Source organism: Psammomys obesus, unplaced genomic scaffold (genome assembly GCF_907164565.1).
Source record: "Psammomys obesus unplaced genomic scaffold, mPsaObe1.curated_primary_1811, whole genome shotgun sequence".
Lineage (NCBI taxonomy): Eukaryota > Metazoa > Chordata > Mammalia > Rodentia > Muridae > Psammomys > Psammomys obesus.
In genome coordinates this window covers 324,458-337,030 of record NW_026590552.1, presented here as the reverse complement: position 1 = coordinate 337,030, position 12,573 = coordinate 324,458, and the positions used below count along the sequence as shown (strand labels likewise).

At 38.0% G+C, this 12,573-nt stretch overlaps 1 protein-coding gene across 1 annotated transcript in view; it reads right to left on the bottom strand.

The window, feature by feature from the left end:
* Positions 1 to 12,573, bottom strand: part of Dmd (dystrophin) — a 1,523,318-nt gene that overhangs the window by 1,475,281 nt on the left and 35,464 nt on the right. Inside the window, exons 7-9 of the mRNA XM_055607916.1 lie at positions 11,771 to 11,950; positions 10,817 to 10,945; positions 8,867 to 9,037 (exon numbers count right to left, since the gene is read on the bottom strand). Coding sequence (XP_055463891.1) covers positions 8,867 to 9,037; positions 10,817 to 10,945; positions 11,771 to 11,950 — 480 coding nt within the window. The remainder of the gene's footprint in view (positions 1 to 8,866; positions 9,038 to 10,816; positions 10,946 to 11,770; positions 11,951 to 12,573) is intronic.

The window sequence follows — 12,573 nt, the reverse complement described above, 5'->3', positions numbered from 1 at the left end:
TAGCCATTAATAACATAAAGTACCTTGGGGTGACACTAACAAAGGAAGTGAAAGACCTGTTTGAGAAAAACTTCAAGTCTTTGAAGAAAGAAATTGAAGAAGGTTTCAGAAGATGGAAAGAACTCCCGTGCTCATGGATTGGTAGGATTAACTTTGTGAAAATGGCCATCCTGCCAAAAGCAATCTACAGATTCAATGCAATTCCCATCAAAATACCAACTCAATTCTTTACAGACCTTGAAAAAAAGATTCTCAGCTTCATATGGAGAAACAAAAAACCCAGAATCTCCAAAACAATCCTGTACAACAACAGATCATCTGGAGGTATCTCCATCCCTGATCTCACGTTGTACTACAGAGTAATAGTAATAAAAACTGCATGGTATTGGCATAAAAACAGAAAGGAGGATCAATGGAACCGCATAGAAGACCCAAAAATAAACCCACACACCTATGAATACTTGATTTTTGACAAAGAAGCAAAAACCATTCAATGGAAAAAAGACAACATTTTCAACAAATGGTGCTGATCCAACTGGATGTCTACATGCAGAAGAATGAAAATAGATCCATATTTATCACACTGCACAAAGCTAAAGTCCACGTGGATCAAAGACCTCAACATAAAACCAGATGCTCTAAATCAGTTGGAAAAAAAAGTGGGGAACAGCCTAGAACTCATTGGCACAGGAGACAACGTCCTGAACAGAACACCAACAACACAGGCTCTAAGAGCAACAATCAATAAATGGGACCTCATGAAACTGAAAAGCTTCTGTAAAGCAAAGGACACTGTCATCAAAAAAAAAACGACTCCCTACAGATTGGGAAAGAATCTTCACTAACCCTTTATCTGACAGAGGACTAATATCCAGTATATACAAAGAACTACAAAAGCTGAAAAGCAGCAAACAAAGTAATCCAATTAAAAAATGGGAAACAGAGCTAAACAGAGAATCCTTGACAGAGGAATATTGAATGGCAGAGAAACACTTAAAGAAATGCTCAACCTCATTAGCCATCAGGGAAATGCAAACCAAAGCGACCCCGAGATTTTACCTTACACCCATTAGAGTGGCCACGATGAAAAACTGAAGTGACAACACATGCTGGAGAGGTTGTGGTGAAAGAGGAACCCTCCTCCACTGCTGGTGGGAATGTAAACTGGTACAACCACTCTGCAAATCCATCTGGTGCTTTCTCAGACAATTAGGAATAGAGCTTCCTCAAGACCCAGCTATACCACTGCAAGGTATGTACCCAAACTTTGCTCAAGTACACAAAAGGGATACTTGCTCAACCATGTTTATAGCAGATTTATTTGTAATAGCCAGAACCTGGAAACAAACCCAGATGTCCATCAAGGGAGGAATGGGTACAGAAATTGTGGTCTTTTTACACAATGGAATACTACTCGGCAATCAAAAAGTAGGAAATCATGAAATTTACAGGCAAACAGTGGGATCTAGAAAAGATCATTCTGAGTGAAATATCCCAGAAGGAGAAAGACAAACACGGTATATACTCACTTATATAGGCCTATAAGATATGATAAACATAATGAAATCTATACACCTAAAAAAGATGATCAAGAGAACAGACATGGGGTAAGATGATCAATCCTCCTTTAGAAAGACAGATGGGATGTGCATTGAACACATGACAGGAGTCTACTGAGTGCATCTGAAAGACTCTAACTAGCAATGTTTTCAACAGATACAAAGACTCATGACCAAACCTTAGGCAGAGTACAGGGAATCATATGAAAGAAGGGGAGTTAGTCTGATGAGGAAAGGATAGGAGCTCCACGAGGACCAAATATATCTGGGCACAGGGTCTTTTCTGAGACTGACATGCAACCAAGGACCATGTATGAATGTAACCTAGAACCTCTGCTCAGATGTAGCCTGTGGTAGCTCAGTAACCAATTGGTTTCCCATAGTGAGGGGAACAAGGACTATTTCTAACAGGAACTCAATGACTGGCTCTTTGGCCTCCCCACCCCCCAAGGGAGGAGCAGTCCTGTTAGGCCACGGAGGAGAGCTTTGCAGCCAGTCCTGAAGATACCTGATAAAACAGGATCGGATGAATGGGGAGGAGGTCCCCAGTATCAGTGGACTTGGAAAGGGGCACTGTGGAGATGAGGGAGGGAATGAGGGAAGGAATACGACTGGGATACCAAGTTAATAAAATGTAACTGATATGAAAAAAAAATAAAATTAAAAAAAGAAAAAATCTGTATGGCAAGAAAAAAATTAAGCTTTCGGAGGGTGGGGCAAGATGGTGGTTCTGGGAGGACTCTCATTCTGAGGAGTAGCACAGCAGGATTGACACAGTGACCAGCAATCAGAACTCGAGGCCATAAAACACAAGTGGTTGTGTTTCACAGGTGAGAGGATACCCCACAGTGGGGGATTCAATTAGCTTTAACTCACCTGGCTAAACCGCGGAAGACATCCCAGTTCCGCCAGGTACTTGGTCGCCAGCCCAGAGCTACACAGCAGCGTGATCTGGTCACTGTCTCAGACTGAACTGTGGGCCCAGAACATCACAGACTGGATTTTCCATTCGAGAGATAACCCCACGGAGCAGGAAACGATTGGGACTGACCTTAGGTCACCCAGACATCCCCTGGGAAAGCCACCGGTTCCACGGGCACCCCATGAGCCAGTCCGGAGCCAGAGCCGGGGACCCAGGCACCTGCACAGAGCCCTGCCTGCGTGCCTGATTCGCCGCCTCAGATAGAACTGTGGGCCCCAGGGCACCAGAGACCCAGTTTCACCGTTGGGTGCAAACCCACAGAGAGGGAAACAGCTGGTCTGATCTCAGAGCACTTAGCTGATACCACCACCCCGAAAAGGTCTCGGGAAAATTACCCAGTTTAGGCAGACATTCAGGCTCCCAACGGCCAGAAAGGTGGAGCCAGGGGCGGGCGCCTGTGCCTGTGGGTTCTACTTGATGCTACCCCAGACAGAACGGAGGTCCCCAAAGCAAAGGCTGGGTGTCCCTGGAATGAGGAAACCCCCAGCGGGGGGGATCATCTGTTCTAACGCTCAGGACACCCAGCACCAAAAGACTCTCTGGATTCACACAGACTCTAGGCTCTAGCCTTCTACTGCAGGCAGGAGCGCTGTGCTCAGCCGCCATTATTGAGTACCCCTAGGGCACTGGGGCAAACAGCTGCATCCTCAGACCTACAAAAGCCAGAGAGCCATTACAGCAGCCCTCAGATACTGTGCCAAGGATCAACCAGTTACCTCTAGCTATACTGACAGAACTGTGGGAACCCCTGATTCTTCAAGAGGGCTGCACCCACAGCGTCCAGACCAGAGCAGTGCCTGCAGCCGACATCCCAGACAGGGACACACAGCTTCCGATCCAGACTGAGGCACCCAGCCTCCAGACCAGAGTGGCACACCCAGGTGCCAACTCAAACTAGGTGCACATTCTCTAGGCCCAGAGCAGAGCACTCAGCCTCTGGCCCAGAGACTTGCTGGGCGTTCCTCTCACTTTCCGGGACAGAACTGTGTGCCCCAGGATAACTGACTGAGGTTCCCTGTTGGGAAAAAACCCCACAGCTAGGGAATCAGCAGATTTTTTAAGAGAACTGTACCTGGAAAACTGTAACAACAGCAGCAGCTCACTAAATTTATAACGAGAAACCCAGCAGTGGGGCAGCTGTCTTGAGAACTTGTATGGGTAAGAGGAGAGCCCCCCCTGCCTAACAAAGACCACAGCTACTACTCAGAGCTATACACCTGAGGTGAGCAGTGGCAATTCCTGAGAAACACTGGCCATACAGTGACCATAACCAAAAAGCAGAGGAGGACTCCTTCAGGAAAAATCATCTTCCGGCCAAGGGAATTCTCCCTACCTCAGGACTCCAGGAAGCACAGAAACTAACAGCCAACACCTAAATCAGCCCAATGGGTAGAGGTCAGCGTAAAAGCTCAACCAACAAAAGACAGAGAAATATGGCATCTCCAGAACCCAGCCATCCAGGAGCAAACAGCCATGGACAACACAGCACAATAGAAAATCAAGAAGATGACCTTACATCTATGCTGATGAAGAGGATAATAGAGGAAACAAATAAAATGTGTAAAGAATTAGAGGAAGATAAAACCAAACAGATCATGGCTATCTGTAAAGAAATGGAGGAAGTTAAAGACAAGCAGATTATGGCCATCGGTAAAGAAATAGAGGAATATGCAGCCAAACAGTTTGCGGCCTTCAGAGAAGAAATAATTAAATCAATGAAAGAAGTAAAAAAAAAAAAAAAAAACAGAGTTGAAGGAACTAAAAGAAAAAGAGGAAAATACAATCAGACAAGTGAAGAAAGTAAACAAAACAAATCAAGACCTGAAGATAGAACTGGAAAAATTAAAGAAAACACACATGGAGGAAATGATGGAGAGGAAGAATTTAGGGAAGAAAACAGGAACTACCGAGGTAAGCATAACTAACAGACTACAAGACATGGAAGAAAGAAGCTCAGGTGTAGAAGATACAATGGAAGAAATCAATGTATCTGTCAAAGAAACTGTTAAATCAAAAAAATTCCTGACACAGACCATCCAAGAAATCCAAGACAATATGAAAAGACAAAACCTAAGAATAATAGGTATAGAGGAAAAAAGAAGACTCCCTTCTCCAAGGCCAAGAAAATATTTTCAACAAAATCATTGAAGAAAATTTCCCCAAGTTAAAGGAGAAGCCAATAAGAATACATGAGAACTACAGAACACCCAACAAATTTGACCAGAAAAGAAAATCCTCCCGCCACATAATAATCGAAACAGTAAGTATACAGAACAAAGAAAAAAATACTAAAAGTTGCAAGGGAAAAAGGCCAAGTAACATATAATGGCAAACCCATTAGAATCACACCTGACTTTTCAACAGAGACTATGAAAGCCAGAAGGGCCTGGACGGATATCATGCAGACCCTAAGAGAACACAGATGTCAGCCCAGACTACTATACCCTGCAAAACTCTTAGTCCTCATAGATTGAGAAAACAAGATATTCAATGACAAAAACAAATTTCAACAATATCTACATACAAATCCAGCATTACAGAAGACACTGGAAGGGAAAATACAACCCAAGAAAATTAGTTTCTGTCAAGAAAACACAAGAAATAATTAACCTTACTACAGTAAAACAAAAAGTAACCAAGCACACAACCTTATGACCACAGCCAACATTAAAATCAAAGGATCTAACAGCCACTGGTCATTAATGTCTCTCAACATCAATGGACTCAACTCTCCAGTAAAAAGACAGAGATTAACAGAATGGATACATAAACAAAACCCAGCAATCTGTTGCATACAAGAAACACACCTAAGGCACAAAGATAGACATTACCTGAGGGTAAAAGTTTGGAAGACGACTTTCCAAGCAAATGGACCCAAGAAACAAGCAGGAGTAGCCATTCTAATATCTGATAAAATAGACTTTCAACCAAAATTAATATAAAGAGATGGGGAAGGACACTTCATATTCATCAAGGGAAAATTCCACCAGGAAGACATCATAATCCTGAACATCTATGCCCCAAATACAAGAGCACCCACATTTGTAAAAGAAACATTGATAAAATTTAAACCACATATAGATCCCTACACATTGATAGTGGGAGACTTCAACACCCCACTCTCAACAAAGGACAGGTCAACAAAACAGAAATTAAACAAAGAAACAATATCTCTGACAGATGTCATGAATCAAATGGACCTCACAGACATTTACAGAACCTTACACCCAAACACAAAAGAATTTACCTTCTTCTCAGCACCTCATGGAACCTTCTCCAAAATAGACCATATAGGTGGTCACAAAGCAAGCCTCAACAGATACAAGAAGATTGAGATAATCCCTTGTATCTTGTCTGATCATCATGGAATAAAGGTGGACTTCAACAAGAACAGAAATAGCAAAAAGCCTACACACATATGGAAACTGAACAACTTCTTACTAAATGACAGCTGGGTCAGGGAAGAAATAAAGAAAGAAATTAAAGACTTCCTAGAACTCAATGAAAATGAAGACACAACATACCCAAACTTGTGGGACACAATGAAAGCAGTGCTAAGAGGAAAGTTCATAGCACTAAGTGCCTTCATGAAGAAATTCGAGACAGCTCATTCAAGCATATTAATGGCCCCCTTAAAAACCCTAGAAAAAGAAGAAGCAGACACACCAAAAAGGAGTAGATGGCTGGAAATAATCAAACTCAGGGCAGAAATCAATCAATTAGAAACAAATAAAACAATTAAAAGAATCAATGAAACCAAGAGCTGGTTCTTTGAGAAAATCAACATGATCGACAAACCCTTAGCCAAGCTAACTAAAAGGCAGAGAGACACCACCCAAATCAACAAAATCAGAAATGAAAAGGGGGTCATAACAACAGACACTGAGGAAATCCAAACAATCATTAGGACTTACTTCAAAAGTCTATATGCCACAACATTTGAAAATCTAAATGAAATGGACAATTTTCTTGATCGATTTGACTTACCAAAGCTGAATCAAGACCAGATAAATCAATTAAATAGTCCTATATCCCCCAAAGAAATAGAAGCTGTCATCAAAAGTCTCCCATCCAAAAAAAAGCCCAGGACCAGATGGCTTCAGCGCAGAATTCTACCAGACCTTCAAAGAAGAGCTAACTCCTATTCTCTTCAAACTATTCCACAAAATAGAAACAGAAGGAACATTACCAAACTCATTCTATGAAGCCACAGTCACCTTGGTACCTAAACCTCACAAAGACTCAACAAAGAGAGAGAATTTCAGGCCAATCTCCCTTATGAACATTGATGCAAAAATACTTAACAAAATACTCGCAAACCGAATACAAAACACATCAAAGATGTTATCCACTATGACCAAGTAGGCTTCATCCCAGGCATGCAGGGGTGGTTCAATATACGGAAATCCATCAATGTGATCCACCATATTAACAAACTGAAAGAAAAAAACCACATGATAATCTCCCTAGATGCTGAAAACGCATTTGACAAAATCCAACATCCATACATGTTTAAAGTATTGGAGAGATCAGGGATACAAGGCACATATCTAAACATAGTAAAGGCGATACACAGCAAGCCTATAGCCAACATCAAACTGAACGGAGAGAAACTTAAAGCAATCCCACTAAAATCAGGGACAAGACAAGGCTGCCCACTCTCCGCATATCTCTTCAACATAGTGCTGGAAGTCCTTGCTAGAGTAATAAGACAGTTGAAGGAGATCAAGGGGATACAGATCGGAAAGGAAGAAGTCAAAATATCACTATTTGCAGATGATATGATAGTATACGTGAGTGACCCCAAAAACTCTAACAGGGAACTCCTACAGCTGATAAACACCTTCAGCAAAGTGGCCGGATACAAAATTAACTCAAAAAAAAAAAATCAGTAGCACTCCTGTATACAAAAGACAAAAGGGCTGAGAAAGAAATTAGTGAAACAACACCCTTCACAATAACCACAAATGACATAAAGTACCTTGAACACAGGGAACTTCCCAGAGACTCATACTCCAACCAAGGACTATCCATGGAGATTACCTAGAACCCTGACAATGCAGCCACTTCTGATGAGAACTGATAGACTAAGATCAGAAAGAAGGAGAGGACGACCTCCCCAATCAATGGACATGGGGAGGGCCATGCATGCATAAAGGAGCGGGGAGGGTGGGACCAGGAGGCGAGGAGGGAGGGGCTTATGGGTGGATACAAAATGAATAAAGTGTAATTAATAAAAGTTAAATTAAAAAAAATGTCCTTCCACATTTTGGACAAAACTTGCTGGTGTTCAGTGTTTAAAAATTACTATAAATACAAAGTGAATAAAGTGTAATTAATAAAATTAAATTAAATTAAAAACTAAAAAAATAATGCATAATTATCACTTCAAGAACCCAAGCACAATACTTTTCTCAGGTAAATTATCCCATAACTATATTCATAAATATTTGTTTATTTCATACATATTTTATATTTGCACATGGTCCATATTATATTGAAAATGGCTCAGAATACATTAGGTAAATTTTCAGATTATTCCTTGTATTTCATTCTTTGGAAAACATTGAAATTCTATATTCCTTTATTTACATATTTTGGTAAGCTACTTAAAAAATTCTTCTATGTGTTACATGTCATATAAACATGAAGATTATCGTGCAAAAGTACCATACCCTTCAGTTCTTCATTAAATAGAATAAATATAAGTAAGCATTCAAAATTACAAAATAAATGGAAATTGTTTCACATTCATTTGCTTTAATGGTTTGAGCATTTCAGCTTAACCTAATTGATTTTGTCACAATGCTTGCAATAAGAAGAGATAATTATATACACAAACGTGCATAATAATTAAAGAGTTATAAATACCCTAGATCATGCAGATGTACAAGGCCTCATGGTGGATTTTTGATATGCTTTACACACAGAAATATCATATATAGGAAAATATTTCAGAGGTGATTGGTTTAGATAGATTTCTTTTGTGCTTTTTATTTATTAATTATTTTTGGCCTGTTGCATGCTCTGTTATTTTACTGTAGGTGATCCCTGAAAGTACAAATGTAAACCATTGTTGGGTGCAGTTCTAGCATAGCTGTGGCAAAAAAAAAAAAAAAATGTGTGACAGAAAGAAAGATATAGAAAAGAGAAGAGAACTTTATCTCCATTATAGTCAGTGGTAAAATTTCCTTAAGTATATTTTGGCCTTCATTATCCTTTTGAAAACCTTGTTGTGGGGATTTCTTGTCCCCTTCAGAGTATTGTGCAACCTTCTCAAGATATCATTTAGCACAAGTTTCCACCTTGAAGGAGATCTTCCTACCTTTCCAGTCTTAACTCTGTGAGAAATGGCTGCAAATTGACGGTTGAGTTCGGAGATTTGGGGTTCTACTATTTTCAGGCAGTGTTCACCGAAGTTTGCCATCAATTTCGCTCCTTGGTCACGTGTGGAGTCCACCTTTGGGCGGATATCGTCCATTTCAGCCTTTAAACGCTATATTCCATGAGCAAGAAACAGGGCTTTAAGTTAGTAATCAAAGTTGCAGCAGACACAGAGGAATAGAGAGCAAGGAAGGCAGGAAATGAGGAAAGAAAGGAGAGAGGGACGGAGGGAGGGGCAGAGTAGAAATGGGAGAGGAAGACATGACAAGGAGAAATATGGACATATATGCAGAGATAAAGAGTGGAAAGAACAAAACTAATTTCAGTAAGAGTGAAGTATAATAAAATTGTGTGTTACCTTAAAACTATTAGGACACTATTTAACTTTCCCACCTGTCAAATATCTGGTTTGTATTATATATAAATATTTGCATGAATTTCACCATTACATGATATCTTTGATTATAGCATATTAAGAATTAAGACTACAGATTATAACACAGATCCATGCCAAAGATATAGTCCAGATAATAAGGGAAATATGTCTTAAAGATATCCTAGGATATAGTTAGTATTTCATTTAAAAAGACAAATTCCACAACACAAAAACTAAAAATGAGAACTGAACATGGTGTTATAAGTCTGTGATCCCAATAGTCTTGAAAGACTGTCAGGACATTTGTAAATAAAAAGACAATGTGTTATATAATGACTTCAAGGCCAGCTTGAGTAACTTGGTGACACCCTGTTTTAAAACCAGTAACCACAGTAAAGAAAAAAGAAATGACAATAAAAGCTAAATTTTTAAACTGTAATAGAAATCACACATGATTGAAAAATTCAACCAAACAAAATAAGTGAATTATTAATTTAAAAAAGATCTGTAAATAATCAACTCTTAATTTGACTGAGAAATGAAATAACATCAAATAGACATAAATGATATTTCTACTTCATACATCTTTTTGTAGAAAACATATTTTAAAATAATGGTTAATATGATCTTGTGACATAAAACAAGGGATGCCTAAATAAGTTTAAAATAATGAGAAAACCTATTTTATATATGTTACTTTTGTTTATATGTGTATAATGCAAAAATTGGTTTACATATGATGATGGTAATGAACAATACCACGCTGAATATCTTTTATTCAAATGCTTCTAAAAGTATTTTATACTTTATATTTTGTAATTTTTGCCCTGAGCAATGTGGTATCTTGATAACTGGCTCCAAAACAAGCAAAAACTAATTTAGAGTGCATAAACACCTATACATTTATCATGACAGTAGCCTTATGCATCAGAGTAGAATAATTTTATACATGCAACAATATTTTCATGGTACAGAATAGCTTATTGTGGGATGGTTTAAGTATTAAAACATCTGGGATTTTACAGCACTCTGAATTTGGGATTTATAGATCAAAGATACTGAATCTATAGTGAGACTGATGTTTGGCACTCCAGATACAAAATGAATATTTAATATGGGCTACATGAAAGGACAAGAAACTATGTTAATAATATACACACGAAAACTGCCATTGAAATAAGAATAATTTCACAATAGAGCATAAAATATATATTCTGATAAATCTTTTGAATTAAGCTCAATTATAGAGAGAACAGATATGAACTTGGACAAATATCCAAATTACAGGTCTCTAAAATGTCATTAATTCCTATAATAGAAGAAAATAGAAAGCAATGAACATAGTACGAGAGAAAAAATAATAGATGATCAAAAGAAGGCAGTAACATGAGCAGAAAGGAAAATATAAAAATGGCTATACTTTTTTATTAAAGTCTTTAGAATTTTGTAGTTCAAACATAATGATCATAATGTGTACAGTCTGAAAACTACTTCCCGCAGTATTTTATTTGGTACCTTAAGAATATCTTCCTTTTGTTGTGGTTTCTTTTTTTCAGATTCATCCAAAAGTTCATCTGTGTGAATGATCCACTTTGTAATATGTTCTACGTCCTTATTAAAGTTTTCTATATGTTTCTGGTATTCCTGAATTATATAGAAACATAGCATGCTATTGTTTAGAAAAAAACTTAAAAATTCTTCATTTTTCTAAAAAAATAATATTTAAACTCTTTTATGTAACATAGCAAAAATAGAAAGTAGTGTAAAGTACTGAAAACCATCTTCAAATTATGAGCCTGCATACCAGCATATAGAGAGAGCAGTTGAATTCTCAAAGACATTGTTCCTGAAATCTTTTCCATTAAATTTTTATTTTATATTAATTATATTCAGTTTATATCCCAGCTATAGCCCCCTGCCTCATTCCCTACCAATCCCAGCCTCCCTCCCTCATTTCCTCCCATGCCCCTATCCAAATCCACTGATAGGGGAGGTCCTCCTTCCCTTCCATCTCACCCTTATCTTATTTTCATTTTGTTTTGTTTCTTTGATTGTTGACAAAGAAGAGTGGGAAAGTGTGGCAGTTTGAAAGAAAATGGACCAACAGGCTCATAGGGGGTGGCACTATTAGGAGGTGTGGCCTTCTGGAGTAAGTGTGGCCTTGTTGGAGGAAGTGTGTCACCATGAGGGCAGGCTTTGAAATCTCATAGGCTCAAGCTGTGCCCAGTATGGAACACAGTCTATCTTTCTGTTGCCTGCAGATCAAGATGTAGCACTCTTAGCTCCTTCTCCAGGAGCATGCCTGCAAGCATATTGCTATGTTTTCTGTCATGGTGATAATGGACTAAGCCAGTGAAACTGGAAGCCAGCCCCAATGAAATTATTTCCTTCATAAGAGTTGCAATGGTTTTGATGTCTTTTCAGTACTATATAATACTAAGACAAAAGGCTCCCAGCCTCTTTCCTTACCAACAAAACATTTAGCCATTCTTCTGCTCTGGAGGTAACAGCTATCCAGTTACTGTTCAGAAGACTCAGTTTATCTTCCACCAGGGTTTCTTTCTGACCCAATACCATTTTCAAAGACTCTCCTAGTTCTGTGACACTCTTCAAGTGAACCTTTTGTTTCTCAATCTCTTTCTGAGTTGCCTGTAAGAAAAAGAAATATTAAGCTTCAAGAAATACACTATATGTAGCATAAAGACACAAAGTTTGTGAAAGGGTTGTAAATTTGGTTGCTATGTAAAGATTTTTGTAAGTCATAATCCTAAGACCATGTGATTATGAAACATAAAAACTTAAGATATGTATTCTAGTGTTAATTCTGGGTATATTGGATGTATATTGTCATAAAATGTGATTAATATTTTAATCATAATTATAGATGCATAATACCTAAACCTACATTTTAATTAATATTGTATGATTATTAAATTTATCATGTATTGGCTAAAAGGTAGACAATTTCAGACTCATCAATAAATAAATACCTGTCTTAAGAAATTAAACCACTATTATTTTATTATTTCTTTATAACAGTATACTCGGACTTTTAGAGACATGCATATTTTTGACAACTCATTAAATTTAATGAACTTTTCTCAAAATGTTTTCTAAAGTATAAAATAAATAGAAAACAAAACCAAACCTATTTTTTTTAAAAAAAGAGAAAAGTCATTTACAAATGAAGCCAATGTATTAATTACTAAAACCAAATTAATAAACAAAGAAAGAAAGAAAGAAAGAAAGAAAGAAAGAAAGAAAGAAAGAAA